Source organism: Cydia pomonella, chromosome 19, assembly GCF_033807575.1.
Source record: "Cydia pomonella isolate Wapato2018A chromosome 19, ilCydPomo1, whole genome shotgun sequence".
NCBI classification, from domain to species: Eukaryota; Metazoa; Arthropoda; class Insecta; order Lepidoptera; family Tortricidae; genus Cydia; species Cydia pomonella.
Genome location: NC_084721.1, coordinates 14,325,295 through 14,352,511, shown reverse-complemented (window position 1 = coordinate 14,352,511; position 27,217 = coordinate 14,325,295). Strand labels below are relative to the sequence as shown.

Here is a 27,217-nt window from a genome sequence, read left to right as displayed (position 1 = left end):
GGCGATTTCGCAGTTTGGTTCGCGGCAAGATGGCGCCGAAGCGTCAGCTGATCGGATTTAGTTTGCGTCAAACTGGGAACTGTCAAAATGATTTTTGATTGATCAAGTTCGCACCCAGTATAACCAAGTAGCCGCCATAGAGGGTTATGACAGTTTAACAGATTAACCGACTCGTGAGCGAATCGCGGCGCGAAGCGATCGCGAGTCTGGAGTCTTGCAAGTTCGCGCTTCGCGTCTCCTTTGACGCGGGCCAAATACCGACAAAAAACGGGGAATAAGGCGCGAAGGTGTGAAAAATCTGCGAAATCGACGCGAGGGCCCTCCACACTTGCGTTCGCGGCTTCGCGCCTCGATTTGCGCACGAGTGTGGAGGGCCCTTCAGACCAAGCTAAGTTGGCAGCGATTTTGACAACCCAGACAGTGCAAGTGTTATTTAAACGTCATAATTTCTGAGCTATGAAAATCGCTGTCAACTTAGCTTCGTTAACTTTAGATTAAACTAATTACCTAGAACAATACGGATCACTGATATAAAAATTCTAAATTGAAAAAGAAATCAAAACTGACTAATAGGGGCCGTGCGCGTTGGAGGGTCTGCCATCTTGTGGCCTGAATCGGAACAATAAACATTTACATTTACACGTCACGTGTTTTCTTGTGCATAGTAGATTCTGCCATCTTGTGGGCTACATCGGAACAATAAACATCACATTTACGCCTCGCGCCAAAAATCTGACGGCTCCTGTGCTGCCTCCTACAGTTCATGCACGCTCCCTATAGGGCTTAATAGTTTTTTCCTTGATTAGCCAATCAGATCAAGGGATCTTGGACTTAACTTTGACGACTGACGTCACGTTGACGTTTAGTTTAGTAGTCGGTCGATTTTCATTTTCGTTCGCTGATTTTCATATTTTAATTTCATGTTGTTGCCGATTTTATCCTGTTTTATATAAGAATGTCGTGATTTTATCCCAGTTTAGGAACAGAAGAATTCTTTTATTCTTATTTAATATTCTTGGTTTAGCTAATATATCTTAAAACTTTAGATATGGCGGAAGTTTCTTTGCTCATCGACGGCCAGGTGTTTAAGGCGAAAAAAGAAGTTTTATGCGAGCACAGCGATTATTTTCGCGCTATGTTTAGCGGTAATTATGTGGAAAATGACAAACAAGAAATATCCATAAACGTAAGTATACCCACGGGATAAAAAAAACATATGATTTATTTCTCAAAAGTATTTAATTATATTTTTTTGCAGATGATTGACGCTGACTCTATGAAAATAATATTGCAATACATGAACATAGGTTTAATTGATCTTACAGAATATTCTTTATCCACTATTGGTGAGTTAGTAACTGCTGCAAACTTCTTACAAATCACAGAGTTAATTAGGCAGATAGAGTATACTTTGGAACTCCAAATATCACCAGCAAGCTGCATGGAAATCATGAATATCGCACAGAGCTCAGCATTTACTCAGATAGAACAGCTATCCGCCACATGTGGTTTATTCTCATTTAAATCCATGAAGCCAGAGTATATTCCGAACTTAACCAAACTTTGCTGGTATCTATCACACCCATATTTAAATGCTTCAAGTGAACTGGATGTATTTAACTTTGGTCATAAGTGGCTTTTACAAAATGAAACTGGTGGAGATGCTTTGCTCATTATTCTTGGTTGTTTAGACATTAAAAAGCTCAATCTTTCTGAAATAACACAGATTAAAACTAGTATGTCAGAATACCAGAACAGCTTAGCTGCTAAAGTTGTTGACTGTCTTCACAATTTGGCTGTTCTTGACATGGAGTTGTCAGTAGTCTCAATACAATCGCAAGAAAAGATGTTGACGCATACATATACAGAGAGAGTTTACAATGAAATATTGAACATGGTTAAGGAAAGCAGATCTAGGTCTTTAACTTATACGCCAACGGTGCCAGTGTGGGCAATGAAGGACTCTAAGTTGGAGATGGTACCACACCATATGTATACATTTAGGGAAAAAGTTGGTTTTGAGAACTGGCTGGAAGTTGCGGAGAAGAATCTGTGGGGTTGGAGCGTTGTGGGTTGGGGGCTGACGAAGATTGTGGTTGTTTGTGGTGAACATGGGCGAGGCACAGGTTTATTCATGAAGGATGTGAAAGTTTATGATGTGTTGAAGAAAGAGTGGGTTCGACATGGAGTTGAATTGCCGGCTCGGAGACATGGAGGAGTAGCCATTGCAGAGGATTTCCTTTACCTTATTGGAGGCGTAGGTGGGTTTAGGTTAGTTTTTGGTAAGTTAAAATTTAATTTATGTTGTCACTATCTTTTATTTACTATCTGGATGACTGTCATTGTTGTTGTTTCTGAGAATAAGTGAATCTGGGAAAAAAACACTTTCTCAGAAATAAAACATCATGTTTTTAAACTCCAATTTTATTGTTAATGCCATCAAAATCATTGAAGCAGGTATTTAGGCAAAAATTTGTAATCATTTTTAAGGGCAATTCCTAGCTGACCAACTTTACAAATCTCGAATTTTTGACGCTATGTTTCTGTCGCGCTGCGGTGGGCGGGAGTGCGTGCGTGCGTGCGTGCGATAAGGACAACTGCAGCTCGGACTAAGATTCTCACGCAAAAATCTTAAAAATCGAGGTTTCACTCTCGACTGTTTCCCCCTCCAAAATGCAACCAGTCATTATGAAATTTTGGAAACTGCAAGAGGAAAAAATAATCTATGCCGCTATGTTTTGATTTTTTGGATATTTGTTGTCATATTTGTATACTGCGCCTTTTTTGTAGCCAATTCAATTGAGCCGTTTTTGCGATTTTCAAGGCGCTGTAAATTTCTGCAAAATAAAATAATCCAAAAAAGCAAAACATGTGGCACTGATATTGATCTAATTTGTATAGGTCCCAGGGAGGAAACAGTCGAGAGCGTTTGTATGGAAAAATCGCAACTAGGAATTCCTCTTAAGAAAACTTATCTAAACCTTACTTTACTAATCTTTCAGCTTTCTAAATCCAGTCCTTGTTATCATTCCAAATGTTCCAGTTCACATTCAGACTACGTTTTTGTTCTCTTGTTTTCAAGACCCGGATATTTCGGACCCGGTTTTGAAAATAGCGGTAAATACCGGTTTCTTTCGAGTTTACTCCGAACTTTCATAAGAACGCGAATGTTTTAAGACTTAATTGTAACCCAAATAAACCAGTTTATTCGACGAGCGACGAGACAGGCGGCCAGCGGTGGTGTGCCGCGTAAACAAAGACAAGAAACCGGTTTTTATTGTTCTAAACCGGTTAATCGGTCAAGAAATTTATTGAAATGTTCTCCTAAAAACCGGTTTAAAAATAATGGTTTTACGAACGAAATCGAAATTAAAAGGTTTTACGCCAAGTACATAACGGTTTGGAAATTTAACCGGTTTCCTAGCCTTTCTGGTTTTTATTCCTTGCTGATTCTAACAGTGGACTTATCAATGTCAAACTTATTCTATATACTGATATCAAATAAAATCTATGTTATTATAATTTCAGGGTAACATTGGACACTGCAGTGGTATACGACTTGAAACGACGCTCACATAGGAAGATCGCCAAACTACCGGACGCCATACAGAACCCGGCCGTGTGCGCTCACGAAGGCACCATATATGCCGCGGGACACAACAATATATACAAGTACGAGGATTTGGGAGACACAGGTACAAGTTATAATTATATTTTTACCGTAATTACAGTCAGCATCAGTAGTAGCGGATGAAACAGCGCACCAAAAGTATCTACAGGAATACTTTTACAAATTGGCATATATCTCTACAGTTCGCGTTCCAAAGTTTTTTTTATTTTTATTAAAGATTCAATTAATTTTAAAAAATCGTAACGGACGTTTACAGTTTACGGTTCAATGTGTAATGGGTACTGGTCAATTCTAATTAACGTTAGGCCGAAACTGGGTGAGTAGGTGCCTCATATTCGCCTATTTCCTCAAATATCTTTTTAGTCTCAACTCAACATTAAAATATCTCACAACAAACAATTTGATTTGATGTCACACAATATACTTACAAGTTTTTGCCGCAAAAAGTGGCGCCCAATTAAAAAATTATATTACAGACATGTAACGTAATTCATGTAATTATTAACATGGGCGCCAATATTGGTCGCATAAGGTTTACCGACTCTCATATTTGTGCCAAATGGCATCTAATAATAAATAAATAAGAACGTTAGCTGGTCGCATGAACATCTAAAAAATAAATGCTTTAAGTACCTTTTTTATAGCAATAACAAATCATGAAAATGTGCATGGAGCATTTCATCAGGTGAAACGCCATAAACGAATTACGTAAATTACACATTACGCATACTTTGCGGACATGAAGTGGTAAGGTCCGAATTTTTTACATGTTAATTTTACAGCTGACGGTCTTTCCACCGCGATAAAACCGGCTGACGGTTTTTTAAATTTAAAACAGCATCTAAACTAATCTGACAAAGTATCAGCTGGGAGGCGATGACTGACGAAATATGCTCCTGCCCTGCGGTCTATAACTGGTGCATGCTCCTCGGCATGGCGTGGCGTGGTGGGTAAGGACTTTCTCGAGGTACAGAATTCTAATATCTGCATTTTGTTTATTACAGATCGATGGATAACGGTAGTGGGCACACAGATCCGATCGAGCTGTATGGTGTCGTTCAAGGGCTACATTTACTGCACGCAGAGCTACTTCAGCCACCTTTACCGCTTTAGGCCCGGAGTGGACGACAGGCTCTATGTGGTCACACAGTTTACTAATCCACCGGCTACTTTTTGTAACTTAGGTAAGAAGGTTATTCCCATTAGTTACCACCAAGTTGTAACTCACTTTGATCGCTCGATGTATGAACAGCAGAGGCCGGAATTCTCGTGGCTTTTTTGAACTGTCCTAGGGACTTCTAATTTATCGACTTCCGATATACATATATCGATAGAATTTAAGAACACAACATATTAAAAAGTTAATGGATATTTGACTGTAAAGGAAGTAATTTAACAAGATAATATGGAAAAATATGACTTTCTCTTTTAAAGTAGGTAACTAATGCAACACTTGTTAGCACGAAAACAGATAAAAATTAAAAAAAAACACTGAACTGAAGTAATTAAATGTGAAATTATTAACTATTCAGTATTCAATGTTTTTATTGCGTATCTCTATATCACATTTTCAACTATTAAAAAGCTTTCTGGAAGAAATCGCTCTTTAGCTATAAGACCGCCTGTTGTTTACCTCTAATTTAAAACTTCTTTAGTGTTCTACTTTTTATCGATATATGTACATATCGGCAGTCGATAAATGAGAAGTTCCTAGGACAATTAAAAAATGCTACGAGAATTCCGGTCTCTGATGAATAGCTTTGATTTGCCACTCGTCGCTCTGCGCGCCGCTTGCGTCTAGTCCGCGGCCTTAGAAACAATGTTTCTACGAATTCCAATGGGTTCATAATAGGTTTTTCTAGCCAACCAATATATAATTGAATTAACTTTGTATACTTTCTTTCAGGTAATCGTCTACTATTCTTCACTCGCTCCATGTGCGGTCAAGCCGACGTCCTGAACGTAGAAGAATACCTCGGAAATAGCACAGAAGAGAAGCCAAAAGTCATCTGGCGACAGAGCGAGAGCGCGATAAAGCTGAACGATGTAGCAGGCTCCTGTTCATTGGTGATGTCTGTACCGCCATTATGGCCAGATAGCTCGAATTATACTAAGAAGTATTTAAAGAGGTATGAAACACAGTGAAATGTGACTGTTTAACGTTAAAGCTGTCAAAATGTACAGTCACGTCTGAAAATATCAGTACGAAAAATATGCCAAAAATATGTATATAAAGGCAATAAAGACGTGTATACATATTTTTGGCACTTTTTTCGTATCGATATTTTCAGACGTGACCGTACATACAATGATAAGAAAAAAAATGCAACTTTTAATACATGCCACTTGGAACTAGGCTAGGCTATTCTCAGTTGCTCATTTAATAGTGTTAATACTTACTTACTGCTAGCGACTGGAGCGAACGGCAGCAACATTGCGCCTAATATTACTAGTGTATCAGTATACATATTGGAATATATATAGGGACCGTGCGCGTTGGAGGGTCTGCCATCTTGTGGTCTGAATTGGAACCATAAACAGGGACATTTACACGTCAAGTGTTTTCTTGTGCATAGTAGATTCTGCCATCTTGTGGGCTACATCGGAACAAAAAACATCAATTTACGCCTCGCACCAAAAATCTGACGGCTCCTGTGCTGCCTCCTATAGTTCATGCACGCTCCCTATAGGCGTTATTTAAATTCATAGTGTTATGATGTAGATGCAGATGGCGCTGTACGGCTCCGTACATTTTGCAGCGCCACCCTCCTTATCTGTCGAACGGGGAGTACCTTTTTTCTTAGACTTGTCGCTATATTCGTAATGAATTTTTGGTATACGTTTTTCGTTTATATATTTCTTATTTCGCATTTTTTTTTATTCGCCACTCGTACTTTATTCTTGTTTGTGTTTTCGTCATTACCTTCTTTGGTCAAAGTCTGAAACATGTCTCCTCTATTAATAAATCTTGTTCGTTTTTCGTCACGGTCTTCCCTAGACTCATTTGTCGTCCATTTTTTATCTTACTTACTTATTCGCCAAAAATCTTTGACATGTTCGTTTCTGGTCACATTCGTAATTAGTTTATTTCGTGTTTGGTAGCATTCTGAGTTTGTTACGTTCGTTTTTCGTCTCAGTCGCAATTTGTGATTATTATAAATAAATCCTTTTATTATTATGATATCATATTAGAATTCTATACGTATAAATGACTATTACAGTACATATGGGGCTACTTTATAGCACTAGTGCGAGAAGTAGCATATTATGTTACTGTGTCGAACATTTAAAGGGCCATATGTACTGTAAAACTTTGTACGATACATGTGCGAATAGGTAATTCGCAACTCGTGTCGATTTAAAACACTCCCTTCGGTCGTGTTTTAATTTATCGCCACTCGTTTCGAATTTCCTATTTTTCGCACTTGTATCGTAATGTACTATATTATTCTATATAAACGAACGAAATATTTAAACCTGAGAGTCTGAGACTGAATGACAAAGGAAATGAATTAAAGTATAAATCACTTCGTATTTTTTTTCCTATATGCATCTCTGTCGCTTGAATATGTAAGAGCGATAGAGAGGTAAATAAACTATTTTGGATAACGATTGTGTCGATGTTAAGAATGGAATAAACGGATCTTGTGGGCTCATATTTGTGATGACTGTTCTAGGTACTAAGTAATAAATAAATATTAAAGGACAAGTTTTGCACAGATCCACTTAGTCCAACAGTTAGCTCAGTAAGACTTGTGCTGTGGGCAGGGATCGGAACCGGTTTTTTGCAAAAACATCGAAATAACCATATATTTCGGTTTATTTTATACTCTAAATGTAGGACTCAGTTGTGTTTTCAGATAACGACTTCGTATTATTAGATTGCCTAATTAGAAATGAAGTAATTAACGAATAACGAAAAAATACCGTTTTCGTTCCCATACAAAAAATACCGGTTTCCGATCCCTGGCTGTGGGTACTGCGTTCTAGACGACGATATATTCAATCAGCTTATTTTCTTTACAATAACTGTATAACATAACGGATATATTAGAGCCTAAATCATCCTCGTCGCCAATGTGTAAAAGGGGAACTACATGGGAAATACTTTCGGGATAGCAGGATAACATTGAAAATACGTGCTTGTAAAACAATATGTAATCAAGGAATGAATATCGAAATAATAGACACATGTCATGTCAAACCGAAGACTTAATCAACCTACATGCATAATACAACACATATATTTATTCATTTATTTAAACTTTATTGCACAAATTCGCAAAAAGAGTACAAATGGCGGACTTAACACCTTGAGGCATTCTCTACCAGTCAACCATTGGGCTAAACATGTAACCGGAACTCAATTTTTAACTCCTACGCTTACTCTGGTTATAATATTAGCTGAAAATCTTTGAGCAATAGACTTATTGTTTGCCGCGACATCTATGGTCGATTAGCAGTACTGAGAGTTCCAATGCTTGACGCTAGATGTAGACTACGAAAATAATAGTATTTTTGGTAACAAAACCGTTGTATGGAGTGAGCACTCTTGGTCTTCTTAATTCTCTTTGCTCCACAGTGTGGACTGTGGAAAACATTGACGTTTCGTTGGGACGACATCTTGATACTATTTGTCAGCTGTCAAATATGTAATGTAACTAATGTATAATCTTGGAGGATTTAACAATTGGAGACACCTTATCTGTAATTTTCTGTACAAAACAGTCTGCCGATTTTTGCGGGGGAGGGGCACGTCAAAACGTACAAATAGCCGTGTCAGATAACGTCAGCCCATACAATACATATGGCTATTGGCCGAGGTTAGAGGGGTAGCTCTTAGAGGCGACTGTTAAATTCGACAAGTGTGCAATTCGCTACAGTCATGCACAAAACAAATATGCACGCACAAACATAAAAATGTCTGGAAGTATGTGTGTTTTTTATGATATAGTAGACAAACGAGCAGACGAATCGCCTAATGGTAAGCGATTACCGCCGCCCATGGACTCCCGCAACATCAGAAGGGTTGTAAATGGGTTGGGGTCTTGGGGAGGAGCGCGCACTTATAAAATGGTTTATCTCTATGCGATGAAAACAGTAACGTGTGACTTCTGTTCACATAACATTGTTCTTAGCATGTTTGTAAATTTATGTAAATAAAGAAATATAAACTTATTAGGTCTTTGTTTTTTTTTCCGACTGCCGAGGAGTGCTGTTTTTAGAGCATATGTATGACTTTTTCTTTGGTACTGGCTATGTCTACTCGACGTCAACGCACGACGTGGTGAAAATATGAACTTTCATAGGACGACATCTTCATACCATTTGGCAGCAGCCAACTGTCAAATAAGTGATATGTCCCATAGCCACTAGGGCGGCGCCACAGTCGTGGACGGAGCGAATAGGCTATTGGGTTGTGTAAGCTCACCACGGATTTCTACGTATTAGGCTAGATTTCATTAGATAGAGTCCGTTTAAGCTAACTCTTAACTGTACGAGCGAAATAGCAATATAATTATGTGCGTGCGATAGAGACAGCAATAGGAGGGTCAATTTATCTAAACTCTTCGTGCTTAGCGTCCTTACTTTAGCTATGGATCTTTTATTCTTTATAGGTATATTAAGCAGAAAGAGACCCAATAGAAGTATTTTAGCTGTTATTTAACCTCTTGAACGCCAGACAGCGAAGGAATTTGCCGTGCCCCGGACGCAGGCGATCACGATTATTTAAACGAAATTGAACTTTACGGAGTCGCGCGTTAGTCCCTATTGCATTGGCGAAACTGTCGGCTGTAGCCGTCATTGGCGTCCTTGGCAAGTATTTCAGATGTCGGCCATAGCCGACGGTGGCGGTCAAAAGGTTAATAATATAATTTCCAGTTCGAACACAGAACTTGAATGAAACGGACGACAAAATAATAAATGATCTCAACTACGCTAATGATAGAGAATCCCACGAGGATGCCTGCGAAACCGCCGATGTTACCTGAAGCAGTGCAAATAGTTATTTGATTTACCAGGGGGCAAAGTTGTTGTTTAACAGCTCGTGTATATATTGATACCCGAGCGAGCGAAAGATACCAAGGCGAGGAAAATACTAACTATGGAATAACAAAAAAATCTAATCAAATTAAATCCAAATAAACGTAATAAAGAGTATCATTCAAAATGATCATTTAAAAGTCAATTCTACCAGCTACCATAAGGAAACAACTCAAAATTTGCATTTGATTACTTTGCCCCACATGTGAATAAAATGCAACTTTCTCATTCGTTTTTGAATAGTCAAATGCCTTTACCAGTTGGTGTGGCGAAAAATACAATTTACATTTTCACAATTGAAGCAAGCAGTCAAAAACAGAAAACAACGGCACAAGACCTGAAATTATACCTCGAATGATGGTCCCTATCAATTTTCATTTTACATGGAGTAGCTGTCGTGTAAAATGTTTGTGGACGTTTTTTTGGAACGTATTTAGAAATTGAATATTTAAGGAATAAAAATACGATAAAATCATATTTACACTACACCAGCTTGTTAAAGGCTCTCTTGAAACTTAAAAAACTGATGAGAAAGTTGCATTTTGTCCACACGTGTGGCAAAGTAATCAAATGCAAATTTTGAGTTGTTTCCTTATGTTGGCTGGTAGAATCGACTTTAAATCATGATTTTGAAAGATAAATATTTTATAACATTAATTTTAAATTTGGTTGGTTTAATTTTTTAAATATTTTACAGTTAGTATTTTCCTTGCGTTGATGTGGTTAAAAATGTTGTTTCACTTGGTGACAAAGTTTGTTTAACCCTCGTGCCTTGAAAACCTCACAACGCTCAAAATTCTATTTTGGAATCTTTCGCTTGCTCGTGTATCAATATTAGCAAGAGCGGTTAAACAACAACTTTGCCCCCTTGTAAAACAAATAACTATTGTTCAATTATTTTCAAATTAAGCCCAACTAAATGAGACTGGAAGGAACTGTCATAGGGACCATCATTCGAACCGAGAGGTATAGTACCTACTGTATTTAGCTGTGTGTGAAATCATTTACCTACACTTTGTTGTTGTTCTATATCTATGGATACTTACTCAGTATTTCATACCAGTAGGACACCACATCGAGTCGGTCCAAAACCCCGTCGTTTGTTGGTTGATAGATGTACACCATCGCCAAGTTACTTGATTCTGTGACGTTCAGGCCTTTCCTGGGGTATGATAAAAAATACACCTTCTAACACGTATCTAAGTGCGAAAGTGACGGGCATAGTGACAAGTGATAAAAATGGAATCATGCTGCCACCGCTGTTAGTCTTAAATCCAGGACTATTTTTTTAGTCTGGATCTGGATCTCTATAGGACAGTCTCTCTCCTCCTGATTCAGTTGAGGGATTCATATACGACCAGTTCTTCAGTGGTTTGAAGAATAAGCCCTTAAAATAAGTAATATTATATTAGAAACCTTTTGGCTAGTGGTGTTTGGCCAAAAGTTGAAAAATACTCTTATCTCTCTGAATAAGTAAAATCTAGTATTTGTTATTTTGAATTATCTATTAACTACTAACTCTGTGGCTGAACTTTCTGCGGTTTCCTGGAGGGGTGGAGGGTCTACCATACCATAACATCGGAGGATATAAGAGTGTCTCGTTGGAAGGCATTTTGATTTTGCCAGGACGGAAAGTTTTGAATACTGGTGTCGATTGGAGGTTTGGAGAGCTGGAAGTGACAGCGCAGGACGTGAGTACGTGACAAGTGGAAAAGTCGTGGAAATCTTGTGAAATGGAACTCATCAAGATAAAATGATGGCATTTAATATGGTACCTATTCTGTTTTGTGCAGTCGGTTTTTAGACCGTTTTATGAAGTAGGTTTAGATAACGACTTTTCCATGGTTCATTTATTTAAGGCGACATTTTGTAAAATGGCACTGCTTTGGAAAGCGTTTTATGGGGTTCTTTTGGTTATGAAATGGTCGCAATCATCTCACGCAATGTCCGGCAGCACTGGCTGGTCTCCGAGTCCTCGATCCCTGAACGGAATCACGGACGACTTGGTGGAGTGCTTGGTCAACTCGCAGTCCGGCAGACACTCGGGGCAGTAGAGCGAGTCTAGGCGCTCCATCTCTAGCCCGATCTTGGCGTTCGAGTTGAACGGGTAGAAGTAGAGAAGTTTTTCTGAAACGGTAATGCAAATTGGATATGTTGCAATGAACTATATTAACTACAGTAGTCTGACTAGAGCGTATGGGTTTCTTTCGACACCCTTCCTTATGGGAGGGTGTCAGGGGTCTCTTCCGCATCCCTGCTTTGGAGACTGTCCATTCGCGCCCCACCGTGTGTGTGAGTTGGTCATTCGACGTCGTTTTGAGGACGACTGTGCGATCTGGTGTGGGCTAGCTTTATCGCTACCAACCCTTAGCATCTGACTAGAGCTCAAAAATTATCCCAAGTATATTGCACCGCAACTACCGCAAGCAGCTCAATAGTTGGTGTGCCGCGCTTTTAGTGACCAATCACAACTTTTTATTATATTGTATTGGGTAATATTCAAAGCTGTGGGCGGGGTATCTATGGATTGGAGAAGGCATAGCTGTCAGTGATACCTCCTTGTCAGATAAGTGTTAGTCATGTAGACTGTTGTTTGAACTTGTTTGAAGCCTGAAATGTACTAAGAGCCTTGTCTATAATATATGTACCTATTCCATGAAATTCCATCGCTGGTATGTTGTTTCGTTTTGGGAGTAATCCACTTGAGTGACGCTTTTGAGCATATAGTGCTGTTCGTTCAAATGCAGAGATTGAATATGGGCATTGATACCTTTATACTTGTTGAGGCACCACAGATCCACCAGTGAGCAGACACTATTGTTGCCAGCAGGCAAGAAGTAAGGCGTGCACTTGCAGAGAGAGCGGATGGTCTTGATTCTGCAGCGCGCGATGCATGCGCTATATGAGTACATATTTCCGAAGTGTTCGGGAACCTCGTCGTGGAAGAGACATTTCCTCTGGAAACATCAATAAGTACATGTTTATTATACACTGTTTAAACCTAAAATATACCTACATAAATTTAGCCGAAATGAAAGGTTGAAGTAACAACAGGCGGTCAATCTCTTTCAGGCAAACTCGTATTTGGCTGCATGAAGTTTATCTACGAGATCAGATCAAGAATAAGAGATTCGCAGGACAACTGAAGTTTCCTGTTCATTAGAGTTAACGTGGCACGACAAAATTGACCAAAATTTTTTTAACAACTGGAAGACGCAGCGTATAACGTTCCCAATAAAGTGGAAAAATTTAGAACGCAGTCTGAAATGCGATTGTCGTTAATGGTAAAAGACCATTGACGATATTCGTAAACGCCTGTCAAGTCTAACAAGCCCGAATCGGTTTTCCTTATTGGCATTTTGCCATTGTGTTTGGAAAGAACAGGATATATCTCCTATCGTGTCTCACGTATTGCGGTGTCTCTCTTGTCAGTAACGAAATTCAGAAAGGTGTAAGAAGCTCTTTAGAAAGGGAAAAAATTAACAAAGGTTTGTAATTTTTTATAAAAAAGGAAAAAAGAAAGTTAACTCACAGTGCTAAGGGGGTACTTCCTGACTTCTGTCGTGGCAATCTGCCTGACTGATCGCAGCTCTAACACCATGGCTTCATTGGGCTGGGACAACCGCTGCAGCACGCGCCCACCGCTCGGATCCGCGAAGTGAGTTGGGTCGAACAGAAATATCTACAAAATAATCAAAGAACGGGTAAGGAATTTGAACATTGTACCACTTCGTATGTATATTGTTACAATAGCTACAATAAATACCTCTTAGCTATTAACAACCACAGCAATAAGGTGCATATCTCGACACGATTAGAACATAAACATAATACAAGATCAGTGGCTGTGCAAAAATATGAAATACCCCGCGTTACCAACTATTATGGAGATAGAACATTAAGAAAAAGATTGCCGTATTTTTAAATAGTCTGCCTGAAAATATCAGACTTGAGCCCAATAAAATTAAATTTAAAAAAGCACTAAAGCTGCACCTAATGGAAACACTTGGGTGACAATTGTATGCCTGTGCCTGCAAATGTCACTCAAGTGAAGAGAGTTATATTCATGGTGTAAGTTTTAATTAATAATATGTTACGTTGACTATGTACGTAAGAACTTATAACAGAGACTCGCGCCTGCAGTCAAACTGTGTAAACAGTTTTGCAGGAAACTGTACTAGATCATAAGTTTATTCCATGAAATAATAATAATAAGACTTTACCTACAGATAACACGCTTAGAAACCAATAGAACAGCATATCGAAAACCACTTCATCAACAGTTCATTACCAAATTTCCGATGCTCGCTCATTGGAGCGAACAAAGAATAGCTGACCAAAGAAGAACAATAATACATAACAAATATATTACTGATCACAGGCTTAATGAAATCAGACAAGAAGTAGAGGACGAACTAACAACTGACCGACAAGCAGACAGAGAGAACAACCTCAATAACACCCTCGGTACGCAATTATTTAATAATGAACTTCTTAACGACAGCCAAAACCTAAATATTCAAACTAGTACAAACACACATTTAGATAATACATCCCAACAACAAATCGAGTTAGATAGAAGCTCTGAAATAGAAGAAATATTTACAGAGGCACTTGGACATTTCTCAGATATAGAACCCACTAACCGGCCTTACATTCCCAAGCAAAAACCATCCAAGAAATTATCTAAAATAGTTGCTTATATTAATGACATAATCCTCCCAGAAAATATCAATAAGGACACGGATTTTCTTTCCCACCAAACTGTAACTTACTGCGCAGGCTGGACAGCCGCTAAAGCTAACGGAACAAAGCTTAATCTAATACCTCCTGCCCCATCACACCAACCCCGTAGGAAGAAGAAACCGAGCTGGGAACATCGTTTAGAAAAAAGAATCAAAGATCTGAGAGTTAAAATAGGCAGGTTGACACAATATATTAACGGTAACACAAGCAGGAATCTTACCATGCAAGTAGAGAGAATTAAACAACAATATCAAATCCACTCCACGCACGAAGGAATTAATACACAATTAGTAGAGTTTCTGGACACGCTTAAACAGAAACTAGCTGTCACCTGCAGTCGCCTCCATAGATACAAAGCATGCACGCTCCGAAAAGAACAAAATATACAATTTATCAATAACGAAAAGCAGTTTTATCGAGAACTTACATCTAGTACTAACAATACCCATTTACAAAATAATCACACTTTTCACAATGGCCCTAATACAGAACAATTGCGCAATTTTTGGGCAGATATTTGGCAAAACCCTATAGAGCACAATAACCAGGCAGAATGGATCGAGACACAAACAGCTAGTAACACTCATATACATGAAATGAAATTTGAAATCATCCCCATAGACATATTTCAACAGGTAATTCGCAATTTGCATAATTGGAAAGCACCGGGGTCTGACCACATTCATAGCTATTGGTATAAGAAGTTCACTGTAATCCATCCCTACTTGCACAACCACATAAATAACTTTATTTTACACCCAGACACTATCCCGGTATTTATTACAGCAGGAACAACATACATGCTCCCAAAAGACCATAATGATCCCAAAAACCCCGCTAAATATAGACCAATTACATGTCTTCAAACCGTTTACTAAAATAATTACAAGTTGCATTTCTGAGCTCATTTACAGACACACTCACGACTACAACATCCTCGCCGAACAACAAAAAGGCTGCAGAAAACTGAGCCAAGGCTGCAAAGAGCAATTAATTATAGACTCTATAATCCTAAACCAAGTACACAAATCTAAATCAGACCTCTATACAATGTATATTGATTACAGAAAGGCTTATGACTCCGTGCCTCATTCATGGTTAATTAAAGTTTTAGAAATATACAAAATTCATCCACAAATTATTCAATTCCTAAAAGCAACTATGCATAATTGGACTACCCGACTAAGACTTAACACACCAACTGGAACAATAGAAACCGAACATATTAAAATACAACGTGGCATTTTCCAGGGAGATGCACTTAGCCCACTCTGGTTCTGCCTCGCGCTCAATCCCCTATCTAATATTTTAAACAACACCAATACAGGACACCCTCTCAAGTTTGAATCTTACACGAGTGACGGAGACAGACAGACGGACAAAGACGAAATACGTTTGAACCATTTACTTTATATGGATGATATTAAATTATACGCCGCAAACGAACCCGACCTTAAGAAACTGGCTAACTTAACTGAAATATTCTCGAGAGATATTCAGATGCAATTTGGGATCGATAAATGTAAGATAAATAGTGTTAAAGCAGGAAGAAACTTCAAGCACACGTACACATTAGAAACAGGAGTAACCATAGATCCGTTAGATGATAAAACTGGTTACAAATATTTAGGTTACTTGCAATCACAACTGATCCATCATAAAGAAACAAAAACCAGACTAAAAGTACAATTCAAACACCGGCTTAACTCCATATTCAAAACCCAATTAAATTCTCGAAATACCACCAAAGCAATAAATACTTACGCAGTACCGATCCTAACTTACTCGTTTGGCATAATTAGATGGAGCAAATCAGAATTGAAAAACTTCCAACGTACTATAAATACCACCATGACAAAATTTAGGAGACATCACCCCAGATCTTGCATACAACGGCTAACCCTGCCTAGGAAGGAGGGTGGCAGGGGACTTATTGATATCACGAATCTCCACAACAAACAGATTACAGCAATGAGATCATATTTTCATCTAAAATCAAATTCTTCTTCAATACACAGTGCCATAGAACAGAATGACCAGAAATTTACACCTTTAAACTTAAGAGAAAAAACTACCCAAAAATCCGAAGAAATAACTGATAATAAAACAAAAATAGCCGCATGGAGCGCGAAATCCCTACACGGAAGACACTGCCACGATTTAAGCCAACCTAATGTCGACAAAGTGGCGTCGAACGCATGGCTGAATCGTGGCGAGCTCTTTCCAGAAACAGAGGGTTTTATTATGGCTATACAGGACCAAGTAATAGAGACCCGTAACTATCAAAAATTCATTATGAAATATAGAGTTATAAATTCATGCAGAAAGTGCAATAGTCCAGGAGAAACTATACAACATATTACCGGAGCATGCAGAGCAATAGTCCAGACTGATTATAAGTACAGACACGACCAGGTAGCCAACATAGTCCACCAGAAACTTGCGATGAAATATAACTTGCTAACCCAACCAGCCGTTCCTTACTACAAGTACACCCCTGACAATGTCTTAGAAAACCACGCTTACAAGATGTATTTTGACAGAGCTATCTTAACAGACCGAACCACCCACTACAACAGACCAGAATTTTTCACAGAAACATGTATATGAACGTGTCTTGCTGTTTCAGTCAGTCTCGGTACAAAAAGTAGGTACTGAGGTTGACTGAAGTAGCATGACAAATACGTACGATAGTTTCCGAGAAAATACGACGGGAAACAATTATGCACTATATCTGTACGAAGTGGCACAGAAAAAACAAATTCCAGCATGTGCATAGACAACATATAAGTAGATACAACAAATATTCGGCCCTATCAAGGACGAACCTAGATAAGTGTAAAAAATATTTTTGGGGAAATTCGCGCAGCCAATTTTACCACTCTCTTACGTAAAATCCTTCAATGCCTCGCACAGACTAGGTATCTCTAGAGGGAGGTAGAGGCAGGTCTTATTCTTCGCGGAGCTGGTCTTAAACCGCGATGCGTCCATATTCCCGACCAGGTTCTTGTCGCTGTCACAAGATGACCGACTACAATCTTACATCAAAACCTTCCACGCTCCGCAGAGGATAGCCATAGTCTTCTAGAAGCGGGTATAACACTACGATGAGCCCGTGATACATGCCCGCCTGCTTCTGACCAGGTTCTTGGCGCGGTTCCAAGATGATCAGACTACAATCTTACATCAAAACCATCCACGCTCCGCAGAGGATAGCCATAGTCTTCCAGAAGCGGGTCTAATACTACGATGAGCCCGTGATACATGCCCGCCTGCTTCTGCCGCATCACAGACGCGATCAGGTTCTTGGTTTTATCTGGCCTGAAATAAAGATATTTGATAAAAAAAAACTGTTTTAGGTATAAACTTTTATCGCCCATTTTTCTTTAGAGAGTCATTAACTCAATGAGATGTTGTATTGCAGACATTCTATGGTCACGTTTCGCCTATAGTCCAAGAATGACCTTCGCCTGCCGAATTAAATCGGAGGTAATCGTATTTGTTTAATAGCCAATCCAAAAATATATTTACAATGATCACTATAATGAATAATAAACTGTCAATAAAATTACACAGGAATGTTAAGTTCCAGCTCAATTGAGAACTGGTTCAAATTTTGCTTGCATGATTGTAAGATTTGATATGACTGGCTCAATTAAAATATTGCAAAATACCTACATCTGTGTTGCAAAGTCAGTACCTTTTTTTATAATGACGAACACAGTGTGTGCAAGAAAGAACAGCGAATAATGGCGTTTTATCGTTTCAGTTTTTGCGTTAAAATTCAATACAACTCAGTCAGACACGTCGATACTAAAATACATCATAATAAAATCACCAGAGCCCATATTATCATTATTTTAAATTTTCAATAGTTTTTTGTAGTCTTAATGCTTCGGCCACGAAAAACGTACCTAACGAGCAAATTTTTGACGTTGGCCCCTGGCAGCATCGACCGCTTAAACCGCAATAGGTACATTTATTTTTGACAAGAATATGGCGGACAATGCTCCCGACGTCAAGGTTTTGAGCATATTCGCTCGGAGCGTTTTTCGTGGCCCTCGGACGAGTCCGTAAAAGATATGACGAAGAACAACCGTATGCGCATTTGTCAAGGTTCAAAACCTAATGGAAAATAGTCGAAGGCGCGCAGCCCAACAAGGATAAAAATTAACATTGTTATTTATTCTGTATTTTTGTTGCTTATTTAAAAATCCAAGGTCTGAAGCATCCCGTGTCACCTGACGTAATTAAATAAATTGGATTGTGTTCACAACCTCTGCACTGTATAGTCCCCGCACTGGACTAGGCAAAGACAAAGCAACACTCAGCAGCAGGGCCGGATTTAGGGGAGGGCAACCGGGGCTACAGCCCCGGAGCCTCCACAAAAGACTTCGGAAGATTTACCATTTTATTTGGAAAATAATTTGGGGCCAGGGGGCCTCCACTCCTTTATTGCCTGGGGCCTCCAGACCTCTAAATCCGGCATCATCACACAATCGGTGATACATGTGTGCTAATATATAGTCAAATTTTTGTGATTTTTTTTTCACTCCACTTTAGACGGACTCTATATATGTACCTGCCCATGGAGTTGTACTTTAGCACGTAGTTGAAGGCACAACAGTGCCCCAGAACAGTACGCCGCATGGTGAATATCTCGCTGCAGTTCACTTCTTGTCCGCTCCAGGAACAACGGAGTAGCATTTCATTGCAGGATGGAGCCAGCTGTCGAATGACAATATAAATTACCAGACAGAACTTTTTGATGTTACCTTAACGTGACTGAGATTACATATTAACGTGATTGGCGTTATAGGGTTGCTAGAGGTAGCTGCTTTTAGTTGTGTCCATGATTCAATAATTTATTTAATTAATCAATAAATAAAGATCGTGGCGGGATAAGGGAACATCTTGTGTCTTAATAGCTTTACGGCCTTCTTTTTTTCCACGTCACGTGGCATTTTTTGTGCCACGCCATTAGTGAGTGCTAAACTAAATTTTAGCATTTGACACTACTTTTATTTTACCTTACATACTAACAGGCTAAGTTAAATAAAAGCTTGTAATAAAAATGGGAACTACGTTTATATGGAGAAGGTCGGCCATAATCGTCTTAAAAAATATCTTACCCGTTCCATACCATATACGATTTTTCGTGTGTCCTGCGCGTGAGTGGCAAACTTCAGGAGACGTAGTCTAAGAGTTTCGTTGTAGGAATAGTCCACGAGCCGACCACCTTGCAACAGATACCATTCGATGTCGTTCAGGGTGGTGTTTGGATGCGTTCCCTTCCGGTTTTGGTAACTGAAACGTGTAATATAAGTATCTTAATTAAAGATTTCAATTCACAGAGTTGAAACTCGAGAGCGACCGGCGAACGGCATAATTTAAACCCGACAACTTGAGTGTGTAGGAGAATCTGTTTGACATAATGTCACAATTTTGTTGTTAAGCTACCGAAGAGCTGGCGGCTTCCTCGCACAACGTATCAGTATTGCGATACAACGAGGAAATGCCGCCAGCATCCTTGGTACAATGCCTCAAGGGCCTATTTTAGATATAAGCTAGTTATAGTAATCATCTGTATATATCCATTATGTATATTGTTATTGTCATTAAAACATATGTTTAGCTACCCTACATTAATCTGTTCGTGTGTTAAGAAGATCAAGGATACGGGAGCTGAGATTTAAATGTTTTTGGTGAATATCCGTCTCGTTGCAGAAGCTGCTCCTAAAACTAGCAGGATAATGCAAGATTAGGCGAAAAATCCTGCGTAATAATCTCAAAAAACTATGTTTTGTACTCGACTGTTTCCTCCTCTCAAACTTAACCAAATGTATGGTAATAAATAGATTTGCCACTTAAAGTCACATTTTAATAGAATTTTGAAGGTTATTTTGGCGCTTTCATATTCTGACGTTTGCTATGATGCATAGTATACATTCTAGTAACGCTCACATCTCCGCCGCAAGCTTTTTAACTGACTTCATACTAATCCGATTAATATTGCACACGGCGACGGCAGGGAAGTCAATCTCGGCGATGGGGTACGTGGAAGAGTCCATGGTCACGAGCAGGGGTTTGCTTAATGTGGCCTTCCAGATGTTCATGAGCATGTAGATCACTGCGCCGTAGGTGAAGCCGGTTAGGATGGTCCAAAAGATTCTAGAGCAAAGAAAAAAAAGGTCAATAATTAGGTATCTTTCATCCTGTCCTGACCGGCCATGGCGACTGGATTTGAGTTTTAAGGTGGCTGACAGTCTATTTTAGCAGCAAATGAACAGCTACACTCAATACAGGTCAATCCCTTCCGAAAAATTTGTAATGAATCATCAGAGCAGGTGGCAGCCGGGCCTTCAATACCTATGGTATCACTGCAATATATTTTTATGGGCTTAAGGCACCCTACAAGGAAAGTAGGTTTATGTTGGTTAATGTTATCTTGTAAGTATATCTCCGAGTGGAAATAGGAGACCCACGATGCGGGCCTTCATCGGTAGTTGCTTGGTTTTATCTGCGATGGGGTACGTGGAGGACTCCATGGTCACGAGCAGTGGGTTGTTTAATGTGGCTTTCCATATATCACACCCACAACACCGTACTGTGAGGCCGATTAGAATGCTCCAGAAGATTCTACAGAAAATGAGGGATGTACTGGCGTTAGTTATCTTATGTTCTCATAGCGGGGCCTCACAAAGCGGGACTTCGTCGACTGCCGTGATCCTCAGCATGATGTCCAGCAGATTCCTCCCAGATACCTCTAGTAGTATATATACACTAATGAATTGTCATCATATCATCATATTTGTCATCGTGTCATCCCTGCATTTAACGGTTCCCTGCAATTATAACCTCGGGGTTAGACGAAAGTAAAAGAAATCACAAACACGCTCTTATATTAGTGAACAGTACGCATGACTAAACATGATAATGTATGGACTGCACAAGAAGGAAAGCTTAAAAGTTTCCTTTATTTACACGCTTCGGGGAGGTGCAATAACCATAGCATTTACCATACAAAGGAGGGGATGGAAAAGGAAGTCTGGCAAGCTTCAGTAGCTCAGTTGGTAACCGCGATTTTAAAAGGTCGAAAGTTATATCGGTATAAAAAAAATGTTACATCGGTTGATGTGGACGATATCTACTTCTAGATGTACGTGTAACGCAAAGAGCATATAATCACTAGTGTAACGTACAGCCTCCTTTTTGGTTTTGACATTGCACGTCACTCGTGATCGCGACACGTCACTTTCCGAACACTGTCTATGACCGTAATAAGATTCATATACTAGCCGTGTCTTATCCAACCTCGACATTGGCAGAATCATCAACACCTTGATGGAGCCATAACACGAAAAATTGATTGATTGAGATTACGATAAAAAGTTCTCCTGAAAATAAAAGCTAAAATTAATCACCAAGCAAACATTATATTTATATCTGAGTGTAGTGTTGTATCGCAATGAAAAAAAGAGACATTTCTAAGAAGAGCAAGAACACTTGATTGGTAAGTCCATATTTTTGCCATAATTATATTTTGACTTAAAGGTCCCAACGCGGACCACAGAACGGAGGGCGAAAATGTTCTCAAGAAGAGGATTAGATCAGATCAGTAGGGCTAAGATGGTCGGCTCTTTATCATTTGTCACCATGCCTGTCACGTTCTAACAAGTATGTAAGCGCGAAAGTGACGGGCATAGTGACAAGTGATAAAAATGGAACCATGATACTACCGCTGGTCAATATTGTGACAAAAAAAAACTACTGTTTTTTATTATTATTATTTAGCCTTTTATTTCCAATAGAAAAAGATACATACATGCACGAATAATTCTAAAAAGCATTAAAAACTATTTACGTTTTTCATTCATTCTCTTAATCAATTAAATATATTATTTGTAATTATTGCAATTATTTTTTGATATATAAATAATATTAAATATTGCGAAATAATTTATAACAATTTAAATTCTATTGGATGTCCATTTATGGACATATATATGCCTCCTCCATACTATGCCAGAGTTCCCGATCAGTGGCGGCACGGGTCCACGTGATGCCGGCAACGGCCAGGATGTCGTCTCTCCAGCGGCGTCTCGGGCGACCGGGCGGGCGGCGAAAGAACTACTTAGTGGATATTTTAAACAATTTACTAAACTTTTGTTTTGAATCCTTACCAATGCCTGATTGGGAAGTCCCACTCGTACACCTGCTTGATGCCGGTGAGTGCTAACTCACACAATCCTTCAGCTCAGCACCTGCGCGAAGCTCCTGCGCAGAACCATCTCCATACTCGGCCGGCTGGGATGGTTCTTGGCGTGTCTGTATTTTAAATCCTTACCGATGCTGGATAGGGATGACCCGCTTGCAACTGCATGAACCCTATGAGTGAATAGTGCTGCACATAATGCGTCAGCACCTGCGCGAAGCTCTTGCGAAGGATCATCTCCATAATCAGCCGGCTGGGATGGTTCTTGGCGTGTCTGTATTTTGAATGCTTACCGATGCCTGGTCTGGATGTCCCGCTCGCACACTTATGCCCCCGAGTGAGGAGTGCTGCACATAATCCCTCAGCACCTGCGCGAAGCTTTTGCGAAGGATCATCTCCATACTCAGGCGGCTGGGATGCTTCTTACCGATGCCTGACCGGGATGTCCCGCTCGCACACCTTCTTGATTCCCGCGAGTGAGCAGTGCTGCACATAATCCCTCAGCACCTGCGCGAAGCTCCTGCGCAGGACCATCTCCACACTCAGTCGGCTGGGATGGTTCTTGGCGTGTCTGTATTTTTGCCACCACGTTGTTTTCATGTTGAACTTTTCCATGCTGATGCAGGTCCTATAATGTAGGTTTGTTCTGATATATTGAATACGACTACGTTAAGTTTGCACTGACTTCGTAGTGACAATGCATTTGTTGTGGCCAGATCTTAGATTATGATCATTTCATGAAATGCCATTTTAGATTTAATCATGATATACCTATAGTGGCAGTATGATTCCATTTTTATCGCTTGTCACTATACCCGTCACTTTCGCACTTACATACTTGTTAGAACGTGACAGGCATGGTGGCAAATGATAAACAGCAGACTATCTTAGCCCTAATGGTTAGGTTATGTTTGACTTTTCATGATGTGGCCAATCGAAAATTTTAATGAAATGATCAACACATCAATTACCTACAAATATATGTAAATGATGTATCCCACATATCTAGAATGATGCTTACGCGTATAGATAATTGAAGTGTGCAAAAGGCAAGCCATTACGTATATGAACATTTCATGAGTGCCAAAAAGGCAGACTACAAATAAAAATACATGACTACTTTTGAGCTCCATAACGGATGCTAGCACCCGGTTTGATAATACAACACTAGGGTTTGCAATCTGGATCCGAAATGTATGAAATTATCTAGATTCGGATCCCCAGATCCTCCCATACAATTCGGATCAGTCGTGCAAACCCTATACTATACAACACGTAAGGTTAGCGTACCTACTGGAAAATACGAAGAGCTGCATTTAGGAGGCACGGTGGTTATATCTTGGAATGTACTGTTAGAAAATCAAATAATTCATGATATAGGTACTTTTTTTTTAATACCACGACGGTGGCAAACAAGCATACGGCCCGCCTGATGGTAAGCAGTCACAGCGGCCTATGGACGCCTGCAACTCCAGAGGTGTTACATGCGCGTTGCCGACACTTTAAAAATCTGTACACTCCTTTATATATTATTTCCTTATTCAAGACTTCTAATGACACTTGACATCATTCCAATTCTGGTCGTGCTTTTGATTTTTGACATACAATCTACATTACTAACTACGTAGGTACCTTACCTACCTACATTCTAAACCTTGATATATTCTTTAAAAGCGTTATATTTGACAGCGCTTGGCATGAAAACTTAGGTTAATGATTATAAATACCTCTTCTCCATGCATTGCTCTGTTAGATGATGAATATCTGTATACCTACCTATATAGTAGGTATGTTTTTATAATTAATAATAAAAATGTACTATGACAGATTTACTAATAAATAAGTTGCAAACATTTCTATGAACTTACACAGTGCACAGTTGACGAATAACAGAGAATAAATTCATTAAATTCTGAAACAACTAGGTACATAATATCGCGTGTTCAAGCGTTCTGTTTTTCGATTCAATTTCGTTATTAATGATAAAATCAATTACAAACATTTAAAATTCCATGACATTCAGTTAAATTCATTTTAACTACTACTTACTTGAATTTTTCATTGTTATTTTATTAAGTATGTTATAATTACTTGCAATTCACTTTATTGGTTCGTTTGAGTGCGCTCTGTAAGTTTGACATTTTTATTAAGTAATTTGCTCCCGTCAGTTGTAGGAATGATTGAACCGAGTTTAGAATTTGGGTCGGGGTCGGGTACCGCGGTACCGCAGTGGCCGAGTGGTCAGGACAAGATATTAGCCGGGTATGCTGAAGACCCCGATTCGATTCCAGTCTCCGCAGTATGTGACATCTATTTAAGTTAGTCTCATTTAACACAAGGCCAACCAAAAAAAGGGGTGGTACACTTATTATGGCGTCTTCAAATAGAGAGACACAAGAAATGGAAATATGCAAAAAAATATATGTGTCAGACGGCTTTGAAATATGTGGAATTAGAGATATCAAAACGAATGTATATATTGTTTGCTGCTATAGATGTCCCAAAGACAGTAATTTCGAAGTATTTATAAAACAACTAGAGCTCTTGTTAGATTACCTTTGTGATAAAAAAGCAATAATTTGTGGTGACTTCAATGTCAATTTATTAAAAGATACAAAGCAACGGTCTGACTTCCTTAGTCTTCTAAAATGTTTTAATTTTAAGCATCTTATTAACGACATAACCTTTAAACGTAACCATTTGCAGTCATGTGTTGATAACTTTATAACCAACTTGCCCTCTCCCCAAGACATATCAACATATGTTGAACATAATGGGTTAGCAGATGGACATGCTGCAATTTTCTGTAGTCTTACCTTAAATTCAGAAAAAGCAGGCAATGGCGATCAAACTGTAATAGAGAAAAGATACCTAAACAAAAAATCTGTAGAGTCGTTTAGAAGTAGGTTAGCAGACATATGTTGGACAAATTTGGATATAAACGGGTTTCTTCGTAAAATATCGGAAGAGTTTCATCTAAATTTCATTTTAAAAAAGAAGAAAATCAATAATAAAGATCAAAAGAAATTAAAATGGATCACAAAAGGTGTAAAGATATCTAGTAAAATGAAAAGAGTATTAACAAATATAGACAAAACATACTGCGACTCTTCTATTTTAGCATACCGTGATAAATATATAAATTTATACAGAAAAGTTATTCGACATGCAAAAAAAATAGCTGTACAACGGGATATATATGAAACAGGAGGATCAATTAAAGGTATTTGGAATGTTATTAATAGGCATAGAAATAAATCAACTGGCACGAAACAAAATAAACTAGTATTTAAAGTCGATAGCAATATTATACATAAACCCCAAGATGTTGCTGAATTATTATCTGATCAGTTTCATTGCAGTAAAACGTCAAGTACAGGTAATTTGCCCTCCGCAATCAACTTCTTACAACATCACAATGAAATCTGCTATAACGATATGCTGTGGTGGCCGATTACACCGTTTGAAGTTACAAAGACCGTGCAAGCCATGGAAAATAAAAAATCCTATGGCGTTGATGAAATGCCAATTTTTGTTATTAAACAGACTATCGGTCTTCTCTCAGAACCTTTAGCACAGTTTTTTAACCAATGTTATGATGAATCTATCTTCCCTGATCAGTTAAAAGTAGCCAAAGTTGTGCCTGTATACAAAAAAGGCCAAAAAACAGATCCGAAAAACTACAGACCCATATCACTTCTTCCAGTTTTGTCAAAGATTTTCGAAAAGCTTATTAAAACCCGCCTTCTGCAACACCTACAATACAATAGCATAATTAATCCAAGGCAATTTGGCTTCCAAAAGAACATAGGCACTATAGATGCTATTAATTACTTGATTGATGATGTCATATCAAAAATCCACAATAAAAAGAGAGTAGTAGGCTTATTTTTAGACCTTAGTTCTGCCTTTGATACAGTAGACCATGATCTGCTACTGAAAAAACTGGATTTTTATGGAGTGAGGGGCAAAGCTTACGGACTCTTACGTAATTATCTTGAAAACCGTATCCAGTACGTAGAAATAAAAGATATAAAAAATGGTTGCGTAAAATCCTTTAAGTCTGCACCAGTGAAAATAAGACGAGGTGTGCCGCAGGGGTCCATCTTAGGTCCTGTATTTTTCATTATGTTTACAAATGATCTTGTCAAATTTATCTCAAATGTAGTACCAAATTGCAACTTAATAATGTATGCTGATGATACGAATGCAGTGATTCATGCTGATCACATAATAGAGCTCAATGAATTAGTCAATCTTGCATTATCTTCATTTTACGAATGGTTTACTCTTAATAATCTATGCCTAAATACAGATAAGACTCAAATAATGCTATTTAATCAAAACTCTAAAAAAACTGACAAGCTTCAAATCGCTTTAAATGGAACCTCCGTAGCAATAGTTGATAGTGTAAAATTTCTCGGTATACGTCTCGATTTTAAGTTAAATTGGATACAGGAGCTGGATGCTATTGAGAACGCAGTTAGTTCAGCATGCTATGCCCTGAGAACCCTCAGAGATGAAATTGACATAGACCATCTTAAAATAGTTTATTATGCGCTAATAGAGGCTAAATTGAG

The 27,217-nt window shown here is 38.7% G+C and overlaps 2 protein-coding genes across 3 annotated transcripts; one reads left to right on the top strand and one right to left on the bottom strand.

Moving 5' to 3' along the window:
- The first annotated feature begins 123 nt into the window (after positions 1 to 123).
- Positions 124 to 22,170, top strand: LOC133528299 (kelch-like protein 6). Of its 2 annotated transcripts, none has more exons than XM_061865632.1 (6): positions 124 to 287; positions 1,047 to 1,186; positions 1,259 to 2,271; positions 3,529 to 3,695; positions 4,636 to 4,815; positions 5,538 to 8,809. In XM_061865632.1, the coding sequence occupies exons 2-6, from the start codon at positions 1,049 to 1,051 to the stop codon at positions 5,774 to 5,776; spliced, it is 1,737 nt and encodes a 578-aa protein (XP_061721616.1). In that variant the 5' UTR covers positions 124 to 287; positions 1,047 to 1,048; the 3' UTR covers positions 5,777 to 8,809. The 2 variants fall into 2 exon arrangements, 1 of the variants encoding a protein (XP_061721616.1); XR_009800980.1 differs by lacking the exon at positions 124 to 287 and adding an exon at positions 22,042 to 22,170 and having other exon boundaries at positions 348 to 1,186; positions 5,538 to 8,022.
- LOC133528301 (sodium channel protein Nach-like) lies at positions 8,994 to 23,259 on the bottom strand. The gene is made up of 10 exons (XM_061865633.1): positions 23,065 to 23,259; positions 20,387 to 20,593; positions 19,555 to 19,729; positions 19,005 to 19,150; positions 17,608 to 17,743; positions 13,209 to 13,358; positions 12,447 to 12,633; positions 11,617 to 11,803; positions 10,723 to 10,838; positions 8,994 to 9,620 (listed from the first exon to the last, which is right to left on the bottom strand). Exons 1-10 carry the CDS (start codon positions 23,250 to 23,252, stop codon positions 9,496 to 9,498), a joined length of 1,617 nt encoding a protein of 538 aa, XP_061721617.1. The 5' UTR covers positions 23,253 to 23,259; the 3' UTR covers positions 8,994 to 9,495.
- Positions 23,260 to 27,217: the final 3,958 nt, after the last annotated feature.

What these genes read in the sequence shown, in the direction of transcription:
- LOC133528299 (XM_061865632.1), top strand. Translation starts at nt 1,049, where the DNA reads ATGGCGGAAGTTTCTTTGCTCATCGACGGCCAGGTGTTTAAGGCGAAA. An exon ending in GGAGGCGTAGGTGGGTTTAG is followed by an intron (nt 2,272 to 3,528) that starts GTTAGTTTTTGG and finishes TTATAATTTCAG; the next exon opens with GGTAACATTGGACACTGCAG. An exon ending in CGAGGATTTGGGAGACACAG is followed by an intron (nt 3,696 to 4,635) that starts GTACAAGTTATA and finishes TGTTTATTACAG; the next exon opens with ATCGATGGATAACGGTAGTG.
- LOC133528301 (XM_061865633.1), bottom strand. Translation starts at nt 23,252, where the DNA reads ATGGAAAAGTTCAACATGAAAACAACGTGGTGGCAAAAATACAGACAC. An exon ending in TCGTATATGGTATGGAACGG is followed by an intron (nt 19,151 to 19,554) that starts GTAAGATATTTT and finishes GTCATTCGACAG; the next exon opens with CTGGCTCCATCCTGCAATGA. An exon ending in GTGCCTCAACAAGTATAAAG is followed by an intron (nt 11,804 to 12,446) that starts GTATCAATGCCC and finishes TTACCGTTTCAG; the next exon opens with AAAAACTTCTCTACTTCTAC.